This window comes from Dromiciops gliroides, chromosome 5 (assembly GCF_019393635.1).
Source record: "Dromiciops gliroides isolate mDroGli1 chromosome 5, mDroGli1.pri, whole genome shotgun sequence".
In the NCBI taxonomy this organism is placed as follows: Eukaryota; Metazoa; Chordata; class Mammalia; order Microbiotheria; family Microbiotheriidae; genus Dromiciops; species Dromiciops gliroides.
This window is the reverse complement of record NC_057865.1, coordinates 196,281,341-196,303,482: the sequence shown is the minus strand read 5'-3', so window position 1 is coordinate 196,303,482 and position 22,142 is coordinate 196,281,341. Positions and strand designations below refer to the sequence as shown.

At 36.6% G+C, this 22,142-nt stretch overlaps 1 protein-coding gene across 1 annotated transcript; it reads right to left on the bottom strand.

Moving 5' to 3' along the window:
- Nucleotides 1–3,325: 3,325 nt before the first annotated feature.
- Nucleotides 3,326–20,697, bottom strand: LOC122729935 (C-type lectin domain family 1 member B-like). Its single transcript, XM_043969078.1, has 8 exons — nucleotides 20,569–20,697; nucleotides 19,321–19,422; nucleotides 16,838–16,936; nucleotides 15,661–15,774; nucleotides 6,459–6,530; nucleotides 6,099–6,250; nucleotides 5,059–5,162; nucleotides 3,326–3,755 (listed from the first exon to the last, which is right to left on the bottom strand). The coding sequence occupies exons 1-8, from the start codon at nucleotides 20,642–20,644 to the stop codon at nucleotides 3,623–3,625; spliced, it is 852 nt and encodes a 283-aa protein (XP_043825013.1). The 5' UTR covers nucleotides 20,645–20,697; the 3' UTR covers nucleotides 3,326–3,622.
- Nucleotides 20,698–22,142: the final 1,445 nt, after the last annotated feature.

Here is a 22,142-nt window from a genome sequence, read left to right as displayed (position 1 = left end):
GAGTCACACAGCTAGTAAGTGTCAATTATCTGAGTACAGATTTAAACTCAGGTCCTCCTGAAACCAGAGCCAGTACTTTATCCAGTGTGCCACCTAGCTGACCCCTTCTACTCAAGCTTGGATGGAGACAGATCCATTTATCTAGAAAGCTGAAGGCTTCTCCATGGGGAAGAGGGTTTCCTGAGGTTGGGGGGATCAAAGAGGAAGCCATGCTTTGAATTGATAGCCCAAGGCTGAAGATAATCTCTCTGTGCAGGGATCAATTCTTGGCTCCACTGACAGCCCACTGTTTCAAGGGTATATAAGCTCTGTGCCTCACCACCATGAGGGTCTTTGGTCAGAGAAAGGTGGCCAGTGGCCATCCTTTTATTAATAACCTACTGGCCTTATTAATAAAGTGATTTAATTGCACACAAACTATGACTCAAAATTTTTAATCATCACACACTTGAAGATTTATACTGTAAAAGGGATTTGGGGTAAGATATGGATTAGACTAATTGGCCTTTGAGATCCCTTCAGTAAAAAAGTTAAAATCCTGGGTTCTTAGTCATTGGCCATCTATGTTTATCATAAAGAAGGAATTTGGAACAAAGAATTGGGGAGGGAGAGAAGAATCCCTTGCCTAGTTTCACCTGGACTTCTACCACATTATATTCATTTGCCTAGATGATCCAAATGTTGAATAGCCACTTCTAAGAATAATATTGAATGGGTGTAGTTTGTCAATCAGAAATTGACAGAATTTAAAAGATAATTTTCTAGCCCTAAATCAAGTACTTAGGAGACAGACATCATTCATGGGAAACAAGAGGAAGTAAGGTTTGGGAAAATATTAAATGCCTATAGGGTCTGTAAAGTTGACCCATCTATATTTCTGAAAAGCTTGATATCTAGAAACATACTCTTGGTACAGAGAGGACAAACCACCCACAACAAAGACTCTGAGAACTGATGTATTTGTCTTGTTATGGGAGAAAAAAGAAGCTGAAGGGTTTCCCTCATCCGATATGTATGAAGGATCACCTCTGTCATGAAAATAGCTAACATGCTACAGAGATCTAAGCTAAAAGAGTGATGGGAGAACCTATTCTTCCTCTTATGGGAAAGAGGTAGCACTACAGCTAAAGTCAGAAGCCAAAAGTAGGAGAGGAGTTCTACAAACTGTGAAAAAAATTATTTTCATGCCTGTTTCCTATGGAAAATGGAGTAAGAACTTGTGGAACAGATCAGAGAATAGTTAGGAAAACACAACACCAGTTTATTTGTCCCAAGAACAATCAGGCATGTATATGCAGAGACTCCTTCCAAAGAAGAAGTTCAAAGACTCCTTTTTTAGTGAAAGTATATAAACTTTCTCTGCTCACTGGTTGGAGAGCTTAGTTTAGTTCTCTATTGGTAAATCAATCAGATCCAGATTGATTAACTTTGTTTTCCTGGCTCCTTAGTGCAGGATGTTATCAGTTCCATTAGCATGATACAAATCAGTTTGACAGTTAGACTTAAAAGCAGATACTATAGCAAGAGTATATGAAGTATAAATCAGTTTGATAGTTCAAACGAGAACAAACAGTATGACAAGAGTATATGATTCAAAAGGGTCTATCAAGGATAAAACTACCAAGATGTTTTTTGGTGTTTTTTTTTTTTTTTTACAAGAATGGCTCCAGCAGACAAAGGTGTTTAAAATCTACCAATTAGACTGACAAAAGAAGTAAGTAGATAGAGGCTTATCAGCTAGCTATAAATTCCTAGACATTTGGGGAAGCAAATGATATGTAGTAGTAGGCTTCCACCAGTGGCAGACGACCATGGATCAGCGCCTTGAAGAGCCACAGGCCACAGTGTGGCTGTGCAGTCCTATACGGGAGCAGCAGCTCCTGCCACAACGAGGACATCAGAAAACTGTGCTCTCTGTTACCCGTCAATTCCTGCATCTCTTTCATTTTTCTTCCTCCCGCCCATCTTAGCTGCACGCAAGCTGCTCCTGAGTACTGAACTCCATCAGCGCGGTCCTTGGCCATCTCCTCCCAGCTGCCAATGTCTATTCCCAGAGCCCTCAAGTCTCGCTTGCATACATCTCTGTAGTGAAGCTGGGAGCATCCAACAAGTCTTTGGCCTGAGGCTAACTCACCATAGAGCAGGTCTTTAAGGATGCACCCATCTTGCATGCGGTGCACATGACCAAGCCAGTGCAGCCTTCTTTGTTTCAGTAGCGTGTAGATGCTTGGAAGTTATGCACATTGGAGCACTTCTCTGCTGATATGTAACACCCCAAATAACTAGGGTTTGTTGACATTCACTTGTATATTGTCTGGGTTCAATTGGAGCTCGATTGGAGGGCATTTTGATCTTATTAAACCAATTTTTCATAAAATTCTTTTAGATAATAAGGCAGCTTCATCAAATCCAGGTGGTTTATATATTCATCAACCATATAATTTGTATCTAGATTTTTAAATTTTGCATAACAAACCATATGCTCAGTTGAGCAATTCCTATCAAAAAAATGCAAGAACCGTGGAGAACCACAATGCAGAGATTACACACTGTCCATTCCAGTAGGGAGCAAGCCTAGTGGGTGCAATGCAAGAACATCACCAGAAGGCATCAGCAGTGAGCTGTTCTTCTACCCATATGACTTGGCTACATGTGCTCCCATCTATGCATGTTCCTCAGGCATTACTACTCTCTCACTCATTTTTGTGTTGGTGTGTACACGTATGTATGTCGGTGTGACATCACATTGATGAAATAATGTATCCCATGTTTAGGGAAAAAATGCTACACTGTTATTTTTTGACATGCTATTTCACTAAATAACTGTTTTGAACCAATTGTATCTTTTAGTGTAGGCTCCCAAGTTATGTTGTTGCTTTGGTTTCGTTTTTTAGTGGATACAGACCAACAGAGTACCTTGAACCTGAAGCAGGTTCCCCCCATACACACAAGGGGCCACCTGAAAGAATAGATGAATTCATATGTTACACTTTTGACTTAGAGATTCTGTGATTCTATGAAAAGACTTTCTTGTGATGTAATGCCTTTCTCCTTTTTGGAAGAAATCTAAGTTGAGGCAGGATAACCACTTATTAGGGGTATTGTAAAGGAGATTCTCAGTCAAGTTTTTTGCTGGGCTACACTTAAAACTGTGAGGTTTTCTGATTCTGTGAAATGTCATTTTATCATGATTATCATTTTATTTTACCTGTGCTGACAAACAATGGACACAAAGGCACAATTTGTAAATGTCTTCCCTACTCCAAGAGAAAAAGAATGCAAAGAAAATAAATCATTTATTATAATGTTTTCATTAACCCAGTAATATAAATCCCTATTCAAACAAAATGATCCCATTAGTCACTATATTTAAAAGAATTCTCTTATTGATTTTTTGGGCATTCTAAAACAGCAGAATATGATGACTGAAGTTCTCTTAAGAAGCCATAATATGTCTCTTTCCATAACTAATACATGAAACAGAATATTTTAAAATTTATATATAGTGACATCTCACAAAATGGCAAGAAATCACAAGAGCAAGAAATACAAATAGGTCAAGGTGATGGCCCCGAATGATGATGCTATTGGAACATTTCAGGAAATAGATTCTCACATCATCTTAATTCTCAACGCTGAGGGCCGCCTTCTCACACATACAAGGCAGGGTTTTATTACACTGATATGAATCCACAGTGTGTAATTTTACATATACACATAAGTCCTGGAAATTCTGTTCTGGCTTTGGTGGTAAACTGTAGTAATAAAAAAAAAGAGAGAGAGAAAGATAAAACCTTATGAGCCTGCTGCAAATTGGAGCCACAGATTTTGCCTTGTGGGATTTTTCACAGCCACTGGAAAAACAATTGAGTGACATAGATTTTATACTTATGAGAATTGCTTTAGTTAGTTGTGAGGGACAGAAAGTAATTCTAATGACTGCCAGTATTTGGATATTGATGAAAGGAGAAACATATGTCTCTTCTGCATTCTTTGCTTTGGAAACCCAGCATTCAGGCAAATGCCAAAAAATAAACCCTGTCAAATTTGTTCTACACCCTACCTTGTTTCAGTTTTGATCCTAACTCAAGGTTATGATTCAGGATCTTTGGGTTCATTCTAGATCAAGTTGGTCATTGAGGCCACACTGTTGGTCCAGAGGTTCCAGGAGGATATCAGTTCTAGAGTCACAGAATCTAGTATATTCTGGGATGCCTTAAACCCTTCTTTTTTTCTCTCTCTGTGCTATCTAGGCTTACAAGACTCTGGGCTTGGATATCTTAGTTTTGGAAAAAACAAATTGACCCTCCAAATTAATAAGGCAGAGGAATTCTGGCCCTGATATTCTTTTTCTGCATGTATGGTAGTTCAAGGCCTGTCTCTGACATATATGGCCTTGGGCAAGTCAACTAATCCTTCTTTACTAAAGTAAAGAAATAATAAAATAAAATAATAAAAATAATCTCTCCAAGATGGCAGATAGAATCTGCTAATTTGCATTGGTGGATAGAGTTTCCACACCAGGAATTTCCACCAAAGAAATCACAGATCTAGATCCTCAAAATTTATTTATCTATTGACTCTGATGGGTTTCTTTTTTTTTTTTTTTAGTGAGGCAATTGGGGTTAAGTGACTTGCCCAGGGTCACACAGCTAGTAAGTGTTAAGTGTCTGAGGCCAGATTTGAACTCAGGTACTCCTGACTCCAGGGCTGGTGCTCTATCCACTGCACCACCTAGCTGCCCCTGACTCTGATGGGTTTCTAATGAGTTACACATTTATATTGAGCTATGGAGCAGGGATTATTTATTTATTTCCTTGGGAAAGGATCCTCCTTTCCTCCCCAGTCCTCTTTCTTCCTTATTCAATCATCTTCAAGTGTGATGAATCAAGAGATCAAGTTGAAACTGCGTCCTAATTCTCAAGGTCTGCCTTCCATCTAAACCCAAATTCCAGATGTCTTCTTACCACTTCCCCAAGGCCTGTGTGCTATAAAAAATAAAAGGGTTAGGGTTTTGTTTTTGTTTTTTAGGAACTGAAATATGTTCTATGGACTTACCTAAAAGCATAAGAAGAGCCATCCATCCACTCCCACTTCTCACTGCCTTTTTGGTAATTGATGCCAACCCAGGTATCATTTAATGTCATTGTTTTCATGAAATCCTACGATGAATCAGAATGTTCGACTCACAATGGCTTCTTGGCATAGATAAAGGCATAATACAGCAATAAAAACAACAATGCACATCTTCATAATACTTCTAAGGTGTTTTTAAGTTCGTTCCTTGCAACAGCTCTGTGAGGTAGGTATTTCAAATTTTATTACTGTATTTTACAGGTTAGGCAACTGAGGTTCAAATAAATTGACTTTGGCCAAGGTTACACAATTAGTAAGTGTGAGTCAGGACTCAGACTCGTTTTTATGACTGTACTGAGCTGAGTGAAGTGGTATAGACTTATGATCCCTGTTACTGAGGAAACTGAGAGTGTTATATGGCTTAAGATCAGGAGCTCAGAACTACAGGAGGCTAAGTCAATAGGGTGTCCCCACTAAGTTCAGCATCAAAATGGTGAGCCCCCAAGAGCAAGAGACCAACCCCTAAGATATCTAAGGAGTGGTTATCTGGACACAAAAAAAGCAGGTTAAAGCTTCTAGCTGATCAGAAGTTGATAGGGTTGGTCTGTATGTAGCCCCTGTGCTTCCAACCTGGGTGAGCCAGGGAAATTTAGTTCATAGAAATAAATAAGATTATGTTTTATGTATGTTCCTCTTTAAAATGAGTTCATGAAAAATGTTTTTAGAGTTATTTGTATTACATTTCAGTAAGGTGAATGAAGTTAAGCCTATTATGGACAAATAATTTGAAGAGACATGTGAAAGGATGTCAAACATCATCTGGATTCCTATGGGGGTGTAAGCCACAAGACGAACTCTATCTTGATCTTCTCCTCTCCCAATAAATGCATCTCTCTTTTCTTAACCACTCCCCTTCTTGCTCATTTTTCTATCTCCTCCCTCTTTATAAGTCAACCATTTTCTTGATTATTGCCTGTTGCAGCTACAGTTCATTCTTCCAAATGAGAAATCATCCTCCTTACCATTAGCATATCATTTCCTGACTGTAAAAATGTAGAATTCATGGAGTCACAAAGTTTAGAACAGTCATACCAAGACGCAACATTGAGAGTTTGGTGGTAGCAATTATCTTCGTACTGTTTCCAGTGTTTCAGACAAGGTTCAAAATAGTTTCCTAGAGAAAAAAATTGGCTAATTCAGAGGTTCATAGAATTAATGCACTAATAGCCAAGAGGCAGCAGGCTATGGGTCTCTTAGTCTTAAAGAACCCTCATCCCCAGAAGTCTCCCCAATGAAACAGCCTTATTTTCTTTTTTATGCCTGTAACAGAATGGGACTGTGATTTCAGTCATCAAGCATAAACATCCTTCATCCCAAATTACCTTGTTTCATCTTCTGCATCTTCAGTTTGTCAAAGAGCTTTTCAATCTGGGTTTTAAGATTACCTAAAATGTCTATAAGGGACATATCAAAAACAAAAAATATCAGATTACAAATGTAAATTTCACTTGTCAAGGCAGGGCCAAGATGGTGGAGAGAAGCCAGCAAGCTGCTTGAGCTCTCCTTCGGTTCCCTCAAAAAGAACATTAAATCAAGCCTCTAAACAGATTCTGAAACTCCAGAACCTACAAAAAGACTGAGATAATTTAAAAGACTTCAGGAAAGGTTGGTCTCACTCAGGTAGGGGGGGAGCACAGTGCACCTCAGCACAGTATAGTCTGGAGAGGGTTGGGGCAAGTCAGCCGGAAGTGATAGGCCACAGCAGAGCAACTGAGGCCCCTTGATCTTGGCTCGGTGGGCTGGTGGCACAGTGGGCCAGTGTTGAGATCTACCAGCACCAGATGAGAGGGAAGGCTGCCAGCTAGGGGGCCACCCACAGGATGAGTGTGACCAGGTCTGGCCATCCCAGCATACTCCAGGAACAAGCCCAAGGCAGTGAGAAATCCGCAAGCCAAAGAAGCCTCAGAGTAGAAATCCAATGACATAGCCCCTATCTCCCAGCACAAGAAGCTTGAAACAGTGACCCTGCTGCCCAAGGAGTGGTCCTCAACTTTTAAAAAAATAATAATAATAAGCTGCAATATGAGTAAGAAAAAAAAAGAGCTCTCACCATTAAGAGATTCTGTGTCGATAGGGAAGAGGCAAACACAAACTCAGATGAGGACAATACTCTCAAATTGCCTACATGTAAAGCCTCAAGAGGGAAGATGAATTGGTCTTAAGACCAAAAAGCCTTCTTGGAAGAGCTCAAAAAAGATTTTAAAAATCAATTGAGAGAGGTAGAAGATAAAATGGGAAGAGAAATGAAAGCAACACAAGAAATTATAAGGGAAGAATCAGCAGCTTGGAAAAGGAAGCACAAATATTGATTGAAGAAAACAATTCCTTAAAAAATTCATTTGGACAAATGGAAAAGGAGGTGCATAATCTTTTTTCACTGTGTGTGTGTGTGTGTGTGTGTGTGTGTGTGTGTGTGAGGAAATTGGGGTTAAGTGACTTGCCCAGGGTCACACAGCTAGTAAATGTTAAGGGTCTGAGGCTGGATTTGAACCCAGGTCCTCCTGAATCCAAGGCCAGTGCTCTATCCACTGCACCACCTAGCTGCCCCTGGAGGTGCATAATCTGACTGAAGAAAACTTAAAAATTCAAATGGGATGATTGAAAGTTAAAGACTCCATGAGACACCAGGAATCAGTGAAACAGAATCAAAAGAATGAAAAAATAGAAGAAAATGTGAAATACCTCATTGGAAAGACAACTGACATCGAAAATAGATCCAGGAGAGATAATTTGAGAATCACTGGACTGTCTGAAAGCCATGATCAGAGAAAGAGTCTAGACACCATATTCCAGGAGATTATCAAGGAGAACTTCCCTGATGTTATAGAATCAGAGGATAAAATCATCATTGAAATAATCCACCGATCATCTACTGAAAGAGACTCCAAAAGGAAAATTCCAAGGAATATTGTAGCCAAATTCCAGAATTATCAGGTGAAGGAAAAAAATACTCCAAGCAGCCAGAAAGAATCAATTTAAATATCATGGAGCCACAGTCAGGATTGCTCAGGACCTGGCAGCTTCAACATTAAAGGATCACAAGGCTTGGAATATGACATTCCAGAAGGCAAAGGAGCTTGGATTGCAACCAAGAATCTATTACCCAGCAAAACTGATCATTCTCTTTCAGGGGAAAAGATGGACATTCAATGAAATAGGGGACTTTCAAGGTTTCCTGCTGAAAAGACCAAAACTGAATAGAAAATTTGATCTTAATATACAAGACTCAAGAGAAGTTTAAAAAGGTAAATGGGGGGGGGAAAGTTATTCAATAAAGTTTAACGGTTTACATTCCTACATGGGAAAAATAATACTTATAACTCTTGAGAACTGTATATATATTTGGGAAAACAGAAGGATTATACACAGAGGGTATAAATATAAATTATCTTTGATGTGAAGATATAAAGAAAATTAAGGGGTTAAAAGTAGTTTATGGGGAGAAGAGGAAAGGGGAGGTGGAATGGTGAATTACATCAAATGAAGAGGTGCAAAAAACCTATTACAATAGAGGGAAATAAGGAAGGGGTGAGCATTGTTTCAACCTTACTCTCATCAGATTTGATTCAAAGAGGGAATAACATATACATTCATTTGGATAAACAAATTTAGCTTATTCTTTAGGGAAGTAAAAGGGTAAGGGGAAAGGGGGCACTGATAGAAGGGAGGGCAGAAGCAGGGGGGAAAAGGGTAAAGAAAAGGGAGGAGGGCTAATAAAAAGGAGGGCAGATTGGTAGAGGCAGGGGTAAGAAGTAAAACATCAGTGAGGAGGAATAGGGTGAAAGAAGGGGGGAAACATACGAAGGGGGTCAATAGGATGGAGGGAAATAGACAGTGATAATTGTGAATGTGAATGGGATGAACTCTGCCATAAAATGCAAGTGAATAGCAGAATGGATTAAAAACTGGAATACTACAATATGCTGTTTACAAGAAACACATTTAAAGCAGAGAGATACACACAGAGTAAAGGTAAAAGGTTGGAGCAGAATATATTATACTTCAACTGAAACCAAAAAAGCAGGGGTAGCAATTCTTATCTCAGACAAAGCAAAGGCAAAATAGATCTCATTAAAAGAGATAAGGAAGGAAACTACATCTTGTTAAAAGGTACTATAGATAATGAAGCAATATCAATAATAAACATGTATGCGCCAAGTGGTATAGCATCCAAATTCTTAGAGAAGTTAAATGAGTTACAGGAGGAAATAGACAGCAAAACTATACTAGTGGGGGATATGAATCTTCACCTCAGAATTAGATAAATCTAGCCACAAAATAAATAAAAAAGAAGTTAAAGATGTGAATAGAATGTTAGAAAAGTTAGGTATGATAGATGTCTGGAGAAAACTGAATGGGGATAGAAAGGAATATACCTTTTTTCTCAGTAGTACATGGCACATATTCAAAAATTGAGCATTTAAAAAAGCCTCATAGTCAAATGTAGAAAGGCAGAAATAGTAAACGCATCCTTTTCAGATCATGATGCAATAAAAATTACATGTAATAAAGAGCCATGGAAAGGTAGACTGAAAATCAGTGGGAAACTATATAATCTCATTTTAAAGAATGTCAAACAACAAATCATAGAAACAAACAATAACTTCATCCAAGACAATGACAATAATGAGACAACATACCAAAATCTATGGGATGCAGCCAAAGCAGTGCTTAGTGGAAATTTTATATCTCTAAATGCTTACATCAATAAAAAAGAGAAAGAGGAGATAAATGAATTGGGCATGCAACTTAAAAAGCTAGAAAAAGAACAAATTAGAAATCCCCAATTAAATACTAAATTAGAAATCCTGAAAATTAAAGGAGTAATTAATAAAATTGAAAGCAAGAAAACCATAGAATTAATCAATAAAACTAAGAGATGATTTTATGAAAAAACAACAATAAAATTGATAAACCATTGGTTAATTTGATTTTTAAAAAGAAAGAAGAAAACCAAATTAACAGTATCAAAAATGAAAGGGGTGATTTCACCACCAATAAAGTGGAAATTAAAGCAATAATTAGGAACTACTTTGCCCAATTGTATGCCAATAAATTTGACAATCTAAATGAAATTGATAAATATTTACAAAAACACAAACTGCCCAGGTTAACTGAAGAGGAAATAAAATCCTTAAATAAGCCCATATCAGAAAAAGAAATTGAACAAGCCATTAATGAACTCCCTAAGAAAAAAATCTCCAAGGTCAGATGGTTTTACAAGTGAATTCTACCAAACATTTAAAGAATAATTAATTACAATATTATTCAAATTATTTGGGAAAATAGGTGAAGGAGTTCTACCACATTCCTTTTATGACACAAATATGGTGTTGATACCAAAACCAGGCAGAGCAAAAACAGAGAAAGAAAATTATAAACCAATTTCCCTAGTTAATATTGATGCAAAAATCCTAAATAAGATATTAGCAAGGAGATTACAGCAAGTGATCACCAGGATAATACACTATGACCAGGTAGGATTTATACCAGGAATGCAGGGCTGGTTCAACATTAGGAAAACTATTAACATAATCAACCACATCAATAAGAAAACCAACCAAAATCATATGATTATCTCAATAGATGCAGAGAAAGCTTTTGACAAAATATAGCATCCATTCCTAATAAAAACACTAGAGAGCTGAGGAATAGGTGGTGCTTTCCTTAAAATAATAAGTGGTATCTACCTAAAACCATCAGCAAGCATTATATGTAATGGAGATAAGTTAGAGGCCTTCCCAATAAGATCAGGGGTGAAACAGGGATGTCCATTATTACCTCTATTACTTAATATTGTACTAGAAATGTTAGCTTTAGCAATAAGAGAAGAAAAAGGAATTAAAGGAATTAGAATAGGCAAGGAGGAAAAAAAATTATCACTCTTTGCAGATGATATGATGTTATACTTAGAGAATCCTAGAGAATCAACTCAAAAATTACTTGAAACAATTAACAACTTTAGCAAAGTAGCAGGATATAAAATAAATTCACATAAAACAAATTTCACTTGTCCTCTGTGCTATCCCTAAAGCAATATCTAAAGGACAGAAATGATCAAACTCTAAGATGGTCAAGTCAGTTTGTTTTGCCTTTCTCAAAAAAGTAAAAGGGATTTATCACTATAATGATCAGTTATTTCAAACATCAGAAGTTAAAAGACTTTGACATGACTAACTTTTTATTTACATGTATACTTAATGCTATTTGGACAAACATTTAATTTAAGCAACACAGCCTCAGAATCGAGAAAAATTGGGTTGAAATCCTGTCTCTGAGTCATACTGATTCTGGACAAGCCTCTTAACTTCTTAGTGCCTAAGGCAAGTCTCTAAGACTGTGATTTGCAGTTTCCTCTATAACCCCACACCTAACAAAAGTCTGGCATCTACTCCTCATCCCTCCCCTCATTGAGACACTCAAATATTTGGTAAATTATTCTATATAATTCAACAAATATAGATAATACTACTGCTATATGCAGTGTACTGTGCTACACTGCTGGGGGGCAGGGAATAGATAAGATGATCCTCCCTCATAGAGCTTATGCTTCACTAGGGACACAACACATTACTCAATAATACATGCTAAGTGGGGCAGCTAGGTGGTACAGTGGATAAAAGCACCAGCCCTGGATTCAGGAGGACCTGAGTTCAAGTCTGGCCTCAGACACTTGACACTTACTAGTTGTGTGACCCTGGGCAAGTCACTTAACCCTCATTGCTCCACCAAAAAAAAAATAATAATACATGCTAAGTGTATGCATCAGACCAACGCCTTGTACCATATGCTAAGCTAAGCTCCAAATAGATATATGACCTAGATGTAAAAGGTCACATCATAAACAACTTAGAGGAACAAGGAAGAAATTACCTTTCAGATCTAAAGTTAGGGTAAGAGTTCATGACCAAATAAAGGAAAGGATCACAGAATATAAAATGGACAATTGTATACAAAATACAATATAAAACTTCAAATTTATGTAAACACTGCAAAAGTTAAAAGCTTTTGCACAAATAAATCCAAAGTAATTAAGATTAGAAGGGAAACAATTAGCTGGGAGAAAAACTTGCAGAAAATTTTTCTGATAAAGGTCTCATTTCCAAGCTAGATAGGAATTGATTGAAATTTGTCAGAAGGAGGGCTGTTCTCCAATTGATACAGTCAAAGAATATGAATAGGCAGTTTTCAGAGGACACATCTAATCTATGTATAACTATATGAAAAAATACTCCAAATCAATAATAATTAGAGAAATGCACATCAAAGCAACTCTGTGATTTTATCCTATACCCATCAGATTGGCAAAGTTGACCAAAGAAAAGAAAAATAACCGGTGTTGGAGGGACTGCAGTAAAACAGGCACATAGACGCATTGTTGTTGATATTAATTTGTCTAGCTATTCTTGAAAGCAACTTATTTTGACAAAACCCTTTGACCCAATTATATCTGTGCTACCAAAAAGATCAAAGAAAGAGGAAAAATTCCCATGCACACAAAAATATTTATGGTACCTTTTTATAGGCAGTTTTTATATAGTATTATATAGATATTTAAATACATAGAGATGTAGATATTTTCTATAGTTTTATATAGATGGTTGCTTTTTTTACTGAGAAGGGAAGGTGTTTTATTAAACAAGTCAAATTGTAAAAATAAATAGCAGTAAAAAGGCACATTTTAGTTTTTTAACAATTCATTTGTGTCTTGTGGGTTTATTTTCCAGAAAAGGGTTTTTATATGTTGAGTATTTTTTTAAGTCTAAAATATATTTATATTCCACATGGTTGCTTTTATTTTGGGATTTTAAAAACTTGCTATATTTCTTGCTATGCTTCACAATGAAACTAAAGGAAAATAACAAATACCATACATTTTATACTCTGCTACTGCTCTCCTCATTTCTGCTTAAATAGCCTTAAAAATGTCCTGGAAAAATGAATTTAAATTCATACAAATTCAAATAAACAAAAAATGAAAATATGAAAACAATTATTCATTATTTAAGCTTAAAATTATTACATTTTCCATGATTCCAAGCTCAGGAGTCAATACAATTCAAGAAGACCATGATAAAGTATATTTACATGTGAATACATATCACATACACTTTTATTTAGTGGAAGAGAGCTTTAGCTAATCTGGTTGGCAATGAGTCAAAAATGACTTCCATTTTAAGGTTTGTTGAGAATGATAAATTTTTTACACCTCCAATATCCATGAGAGAGACCTATAGCCCTTAAATATATATCACGTACAATACTGAGTAAGAGTATTAGAGTGCTAAGAGACAAGATTATTAATAAACTGTAACACTGATAGCTATGATATACTAGACACGGGTTAGTTTAAAACTTGGCATCTTTAAAAAGAACTTGTTCTATTTTAATGAATATTTAATGGTTTTAAACTCTTCCAAAAATAAAGTGAATACAAAAGTGAATCTAAGAGAATTACTTAGGAAAACTCTAAAGTCTCAAGTTAACATATTTATTTGGAAAATTGATAATAAATGATAGGGTTTTTTAATAGAAACTAAAAGGATTACCCATCAATTGGGGAATAGTTTAAAAAATTATTTTATAATGAAATGCAATTATGGTATAAGAAATAATGGAGACAGTTCCAAAGAAACTTGGAAAGACATTTTATCTGATGAAGAGTAAAGTGAAAAAAACTAGGAGAACAATTTATACCATAACAATAACATCACAAAAACGAATAACCTTGACTTAAGAATTCTGATCAAGGGGCAGCTAGGTAGAGCAGTAATTAGAGCACTGGCCCTGGATTCAGGAGGACCTGAGTTCAAATCCAGCCTCAGACACTTAACACTTACTAGCTGTGTGACCCTGGGCAAGTCACTTAACTCCAATTGCCTCACGAAAGAAAGAACTCTGATCAAAACAAAGATCAATCAGAATTCTAGACCAATGATGAAACATCCTACCCATCTTCTGCTAAGGTAATGGACTAAATATGCAGAATGAGACATATTTTGGAGACACACGTTTCCAGCTAATAGTCAAATTTGTTTTTCTTGTTTATGCCTATTTGTTACAATGACTTTTCCTCAATGTGGGAAAGCAGGAAGGTGAGTTGGGGGAAAACGCATGATAATTGAAAATACATCTAATTCAATTTTATTTTGTTTTCAATTCCAAATTGTCTCTCCCCACCCTATCCCCATCCATCAAGAAGCCAAGAAATATAAGTATGAAGTCATGCAAAACAAATTTCTACATTAATCATGTAGTGAAAAAAAAAAGAGAAAAAGAAAGAGGAAAAAATATGCTTCAATCTGCAGTGAGTCCATCAGTTCTCTCTCTGGAGGTGGATGGTATTTTTTGTCATGAGTCTTTTGGAACTGTTATGGGTCGTTTTATTGATCAAAGTAACTAAGTCTTTCACATTTGATTATTTTTACAATATTGCTGTTACTCTGAAACCATTCCCTTCATAATTTTTTAGAGTACAATAGTATTCCACATTTGTGTACCATAGCTTGTTTAGCTATTTCCCAGTTGGTAGACATTTCCTTAGTTTCAAATTCTATGCCATCTCCAAATGAGCTGCTATAAATATATTTTGTTGTTGTTGTTGTTTTGTTTTGGGTTTTTTGGAGGAGCAATGGGGGTTAAGTGACTTGCCCAGGGTCACACAGCTAGTAAGTTTCAAGTGTCTGAGGCCAAATTTGAACTCAGGTACTCCTGAATCCAGGGCCAGCACTTTAGCCACTATGCCATCTAGCTGCCCCCTTATAAATATTTTTGTACATATGGCTTCTTTTCTTTTGGGGGGTATAGACCTAGTGGCAGTGTTAGTGGGTCAAAGGGTATGCAAAATTTAACAGTTTGGGGGCAGAATTGCAAATTACTTTCCAGAATGTTTGGACTAGTTCACAGTTTCACCAATAATCAATTTAGTGTACTTATTTTCCTACATTCCTTCCAGAATTTGTCATTTTTCTTTTCTTTCTCATCTTAGCTACTCTGACTATGTAAGGTAGTATCTCAGAGTTGTTTTACTTTGTATTTTTCTTACTATTAGTGATTTGGAGCCTTCTTTTTTCAAATGGCTTTTTATAGCTTTGATTTCTTCCTCTAAAAATTGTCCACTTACATCCTTTAGTCATTTATCAACTGGAGAACAACTCTTATTTAGAACAGCTCTGTTTTAGTTCCCTATATATTTGATAAATGAGACCCTAATCAGAGAAATTTGAAGCAAATATTCTCCCTCCCTAATTTCCTGCTTTTCTTATCATTTTAGTTGCATTGGTTTTATGTGTGTGAAAACTTTATTTAAAAATATTTTTAAAGTGAATATCAGAGGTATAAACAAATTTCTTTATGCAGCCTAAGGGAGGAAAGAACATCACTAGCTATAGGTATCAAACAAAATTTCATGGAAGAGATCCCATTTGAATTTGATTTTAAAGGATAGTTAAGAATTTGATAGGCAGAGAATTGGTGAGAGAACTCTGAAGCTCCGAGGAGAGAAAATTCCAGTCCCAAAGTTACCCTCTTGTGTTTTCTTTATTGTTCCGGTGAAGTTTTCTACTTCGTGGTGAAAAGACTCCAGCTCTTTGGTGAGGTCATCCATATTACTCGATGATTGCTGGGTATTTTGAAAATCTAAAGACCAAGATAAAATCCATACATGTAATTGATTGTTTGCAGAGTGAGTTCTTGATTTATGACTAACAAAGAATTACATGAAAGGGTTCCACAAATGATATTACCAGAAAGATACAGGATAAGAAATTTAAAATTATAGATTCCTTACATGGAACTTTCCATCTCTTGAACACTTAGTATAGTAATATTCTACTAAAGTAATCTGGTAAATATATTATTTTATTATATTTATTATATATTATATCTATTGTATCATATATTTATATATAATATATCATAATGTAATGTCATATTGGAGAATATATTAATTATAATATAATACAATAATATAATGACATAATGCTATATACTATATTTATTAGATATTATACTATTATGTTTATTATACATTAGTATTATTTTGTTTGCTTTTGGCTAGGCAATTGGGGTAAAGTTACTTGCCCAGGGTCACACAGTTAGTAAGTGCTAAGTGTCTGAGGCCAGATTTGAACTCAGGTCCTCCTGAATCCAGGGCCAGTGCTCTATCCACTATGCCACCTAGCTGCCCCTATTTATTATATATTATTTTCTCTTTTTCCTTCTCCCTCTTTTTCACTGTCACCATCTTCATATGCTGGAGGGTAAATTCTACAATACCCCTTGTTAAACAATTTCAGTATTAAAAGCTCAAGGTCTTTTTTGGGGGGGGGGCTGGGCAATGAGTGTTAAGTGACTTGCACAGGGTCACACAGCTAGTAAGTGTCAAGTGTCTGAGGCTGGACTTGAACTCAGGTCCTACTGAATCCAAGGCCAGTGCTTTATCCCCTGCACCACCTAGCTACCCCTCACAGTCTTTAAAAAAAAAAATCAACCATTACTAGTGGCTTCTGTTTCACATATTTTTCACTAATTCTGTCTTCTTACCCCTAGTAAACAAATGGTCACTATTGCTTGACAATAAAAATAAGCTGTTCAATAATTGAAAGATATGAGGCTCTTGAACCTATTTATGGACAATTGCTGCTGTTTATTTTGTTCTGAAACCCAATTCCTGCTTTTTATTTTGCTGTGAAACACTTACATTGATAACCAAAAAATATAGACGTTATCATCAACAGTAGGCAAAGGACCCCCAGAATCAATGCAATGACTTCCCATGGAGAAGATCTATCAGTGATATCTAATAGAGACAAGTGAAGAAATGTTAGAGATGGTGTGAATCCCTGCCTTGTGAATGAATAAAAACAATTCTTTTTTTGAAATTAGATATAGCCTATCTAGAATTTTCCAAAGTTTAGAAGTGACTTACTGGGCAAATGGAGGGGAAAAGAGAGTGGTTGTGGAGGGTTTGGGGTTTTGTTTTTTTTTTTTGGAGGGGTGGGATAGGGGCTTCATTTTCTTTCTTTTTCTTTCTTTCTTTTGGGGGGGGGGGACAATGAGGGTTAAGTGACTTGCCCAGGGTCATACAGCTAGTATGTGTCATGTCTGAGGCCATATTTGAACTCAGCTCCTCCTGAATCCAGGGCCAGTGCTTTATCCACTGCACCACTTAGCTGCCGGGGCTTCATTTTCTATAGCAATGTACACATTCTGACTTTAGGAGAGATTACATACGACTTAAAAAAAAGGATAAAATTTTATAGATCAAAGAAACCTTAGAGATCACCAAAGATGCAACTGCACAATAAAAAAGGAAAGTATGCCAATTTGGAATCAGAGGACTTGGATTAAAATCCTCAGTTTGCTTATTATCTTCATAACTTTGGACATGCCACTTAACCTCTGCGGACCTCAGTTTCTTCATCTGTAAAATGAGGAACAGACACAGTGGCACATTCCTGTGATCTCTGTTACCAGGAAGTCTGAATCTGGTGGAGTTTTTAAGCTCAGGAATTCTGAGCTATCATCTACTAAGCCAATCGGTTGTCCTTACGAAGTCTAGTCAATATGGTGAGCTCCCAGGAACTACCTCAGGAGGAATGAACTGGCCCAGGATGGCAATGGAACAAGTCAACACTCTGATGCCAATAAATAGTGGGTCTGGGCTTGTGAATGGCCACTGCACTTCTAGCTTAGGAGAGCTCAAAAGACAGTGCTCAAAAAAAAATTAGGGAGTAGTACTAGATGGTCTCTTTTAGCCCTAAATCTGTGATCTTAAGAATCACAGAATTTTGGAGTTAGAAGGGTCTTCAGAACTTTCTAGTCTGATCCCACCACTACCAAAAATCTGCTACCACAATGTGCTCCCGAGATGGTACCCTAAGCTGAATATAGGATTCCAGAAGTTGTCTGAATAGGACAGATTTTATTTTATAGATTTTTCTCCTCTTAGTTTTCTTACTAAGGCTCAGAGAAAGCAAAACCAAGGTTTACAAAGCTTAGCAAAGTTGAAGCAGGAACCCAGGTCTTCTCAGTCATGGTACAATTCTCTTTCCACTCTAGCTTGTGTCTATTTACTTCCAGGAAAATTACCTACAGCAAGGTGACAATGATTATTTACTTAATTATTGACATTTCCACATTTATATGGATTTCTGCAGTTGTTCCAATTGAGTGGTGATGTGTGTGTGAGTGTGTGAGCTTGTGTGTGTATAAATGTTCACTGATATAGCATAGGAGACAGAATACAAATGTTCATATACACATATTTATCGTGAGGACTTCTTGTGAGTCACAAAGTGTTTTACCTTGGTTACAATTATTTTAGCCACCAATAAACACATTTATGAACTATTTCAGTGCTAACAAGAAGTCTCTTATGTCCAATAGTTCTATAGATTTTTCCCTGATAATGCCTTTATGCACAAATGGAAAGGTTATCTTCTTAAGCATACTTCTTAATAATATTAGTTCCCTAATCATAATTAATTCCCTAATAATATAAGGAATCATGGCATAAGCAGCCATGCAGAGAAACGTGGTCATGAAATGTGAAGACTTATAGAAAGAAACAAATATTCTTAAACATTTGTAAACATGTCCCTTCATCAGTATAATCTGCAGGCCTGAAGGTTCTTTCCTTAAAATGAAGGTCAGTTTTGACCAATATGTGCTTCATTTTTGTCAATATGGATAGAATTCAACCCAATTCAACAAACATTTTAAGTGCCTACTTTCTGTAAACTGCTGTGTGATTTTCATGTGTATTGTTTTCAGAAGATCATAGAATATTAGATCTGAAAAGAATCTCAACAGATCATTTGGTACTACTATCTATTTTCTGTGAAAACAGATTGCAAAAGAGGTCAAGTGATTTGATCAGTTCATGCCAATAGCTAGTGATAGATGCAGGACTAGAACCCAAGCCTATAGAATCTCATTCAGTCCAGAACTCTGCATTGCACTATGATTCTAGAGAAGTACATATTTTAACCCTTTCATGAGCTGACATGGTTTTTTACTTGGTCTGATCTATGTATTTTAATTTACTTTTTAATCATGATGCTTCTATCTTTTGGCTCTATCTAAATTTTTATTTCATAATTATTAAAAATTATATCCACCAAACAGTTTAAACATACATAAAAGAAAGAATATGGACTGAGAACTATAAGTAAATGGTACCTTTGACAAAGATGTCATTAGGAATTGGTCCCCATTCTTCCTCTGGTGCAGCAGAAAGAGGAAGAGGAGATACCAGAGTCGTTACTTCCTGCTCTGCACTTTCTGATGGTTAAGAGAGAACCTTCAATTAGTCACAAACACTGGAGAATGAGTGGGATTTGAATTGGGGTTGAAAGACAATGGAATAATTAGGGCTGGGAATTAATATCAGAACAGAACAAGGATGAGTCAGAGAAGAGGCAAAGTGAAGGAAATAGAAGCCTTTGACATCAGCCCTATCTTGCTTCATCAGGATATATGTTGACATCCATAGAAACCTAGGAGCCAGAACATGAGGTGTTGGCAGGAGCCTCTTCCAAATGCCAGGAGAAAAATGTTCTGCATACCTCCAAATTCCGTCTATCTCATAAGACAGATTGGAGGAAATTATACTAGTAAGGTGATCACTGCTAAGAGGGCACACTGATATAGTATTTTAAGGTCTATAAGGACTTTCCTCTTAATAATTTTGTAAATAGTGAAAGTTATTCACATTTTACAAATGAAGAAATTGAGGACTGAAAGAATTAATTAGCTGTGGCAGTGTCACAAGACTAGTGCCAGGGCTAAGACTGGCACGCAGGTCTTCCTGGTGCAAAGTCTATTAGCCTTCCCAGCATAACATGCTTCCTCCCATCATAAATTACTTTTCTTATACAAGATCTGTTAGACTAAAGGAGAATCAGAAATAAGGTGTCAACTTATCTGTAGGAGAAATTTTAGAAAGAGTAATAAATAGCATTCATTCTGACATTTCAAATATATTATCTCATTTGATCTTCATGACAATTGTGTGAGAGAAGCATTGAAGGTATTATCATCTGCATTTTACATAAGAGGAAATTGCAAAGTTATAGGAATTGCAGTCCTTTCTGACTCTAAGTCAAGCACTCTTTCCACAGAGCACATCACCTAAGCCAGAAAGGCAACTAACCCAGCTTTTCCCCAACTTAGCCACATGGTCATCCCCAAAATCACCATAAGTAATTTCCTTCCTAGGTATCTAAATTAGAAATTCATTGGCTACCACTTTAATCTTACCAGAACCCAAATGTACTTCTCCCTTATAAATATGCTTTCCTTGATATAAAAATCCCTTCTTCAAATATGAAAGAAAAGTTATTCACCTTATCCAAAGGATTTATGTTAAACTAGGATACACAAATGTTAAATTTTAACAGATATCCTGGAAAGGTTTGGTGGAAATACCTGGGTCAGTAATTGAAGGTTCAAGATCTGGTTTATTTGGGAAGCTGGAAGGGCTCCTAATTGATGATTCCTCCATCCTGATCCTGTGTATGAATCTAAAAGGAAATGAAAAAGAGAAAGAGATTGATATCTCTGTCTAGTTGTCCAGAATTATATGTATATTGAGCCCAATGAGGAAAAGTCATTTATGATAGCTATGTGATAGTGGTGAAAACCACAAAGGAAATGTGCATGTTGATGTTTCCAATGAGAGAAAAGCTTGCAATGAGAGAAATGATGCCCATGACTTAGAATGAACTCTTTTGAACAAAAGAGAAAGAGTAGCCCTAAAGTCTCAGTGGTCTAAAGGGAGTAGAAGCAGAGAAAGTAGTGAGATGAAATGATAGAAAAGACTTATTAGATCTGAACATCCTAAAGTTATCCTTAATTGAACATCTATCCTAACAACAACAACAACAAAATAAAGATGATGATAGCTAACATTTATATAGTGCCTATTATATGGCAGGCACTGTGTTAAGCACTTTCTAAATATTATTTCATTTGATCCTCTCAATAACCCTGAGAGGTAGGTACTATTATCATCACCCTTTTAAAGCTGAGGAACCTGAGTCAGTCAGAAGACAAGTGACTTGTTCAGAGTCAAACAGTAAGTGTCTAAGACTGGATTTGAATTCAGGTCTTTCCTATTCCAAATCTAGCACTCTATCATTTATATTATCTCCTTCTCTGACCTCTCCATGGCTCCTGCCCAATACGGTTAATAATACTTTCTGTTTATGTGATATTTTACAAAGCATTTTCACATCCATAGGGTTTTCTTGACAAAGGTACTGGTGTGGTATGCCATTTCTTTCTCCAGTGGATCCAGTGGAGCCTTTTGTCAGACAATCAAAGGCTGGATTTGAACTCATATCTTCCTGGCTTCAGGCCCAGTGTTCTATTCACTGAACCACTAGTTGCCTCAAGAAGTCCCTAGGCATGCAGTGAAAAGCAATCCTGTCCCCAGGAAGGCAGATTTTAAAAGCTGAAGAATGTATGAGCAGAGACCCTAACCTTTTTCGTGAGATGCAAACTTTCCCAGGATTGAATCTAATCCAAATGGTGAAATTGGATACAGAAAAAGGGGCATGGTATCCCTAGCATGGACCCGACTGAACAGTTCCTCAATATTTGAAATGGGAATCCTAAAGAAGTAGAAGTCTTTAAATAAATTCTACCTTGAAATTAGCAGTGCCCCAGATCGAAAGAGTTTTATTATTCACTGTGCTGTGTTATCATAGAGGCAGAAGTCATGGGATATTTATAAAAAATAGGATTGGGCAACCACAGATAATCGGTCTTCTGCTTGTGATTCACACATTTCAGCATTCAGTACTATACATATAGACTCTACAAATAGATGCGACTCTTCCTCATTGGGGTTCTAACCTCAGAACCTGCTGCCTTCGCTTTGAGCTGGTGAGGTTCAGACCACACAGAAAGCCTCAGATGCAAAGATCATTGGTAATTCCACTGCCCTCACTGTTGAGTTCAGCAGGAAGGCCCTTTCTTTTCAAACACTCAGTGCAACC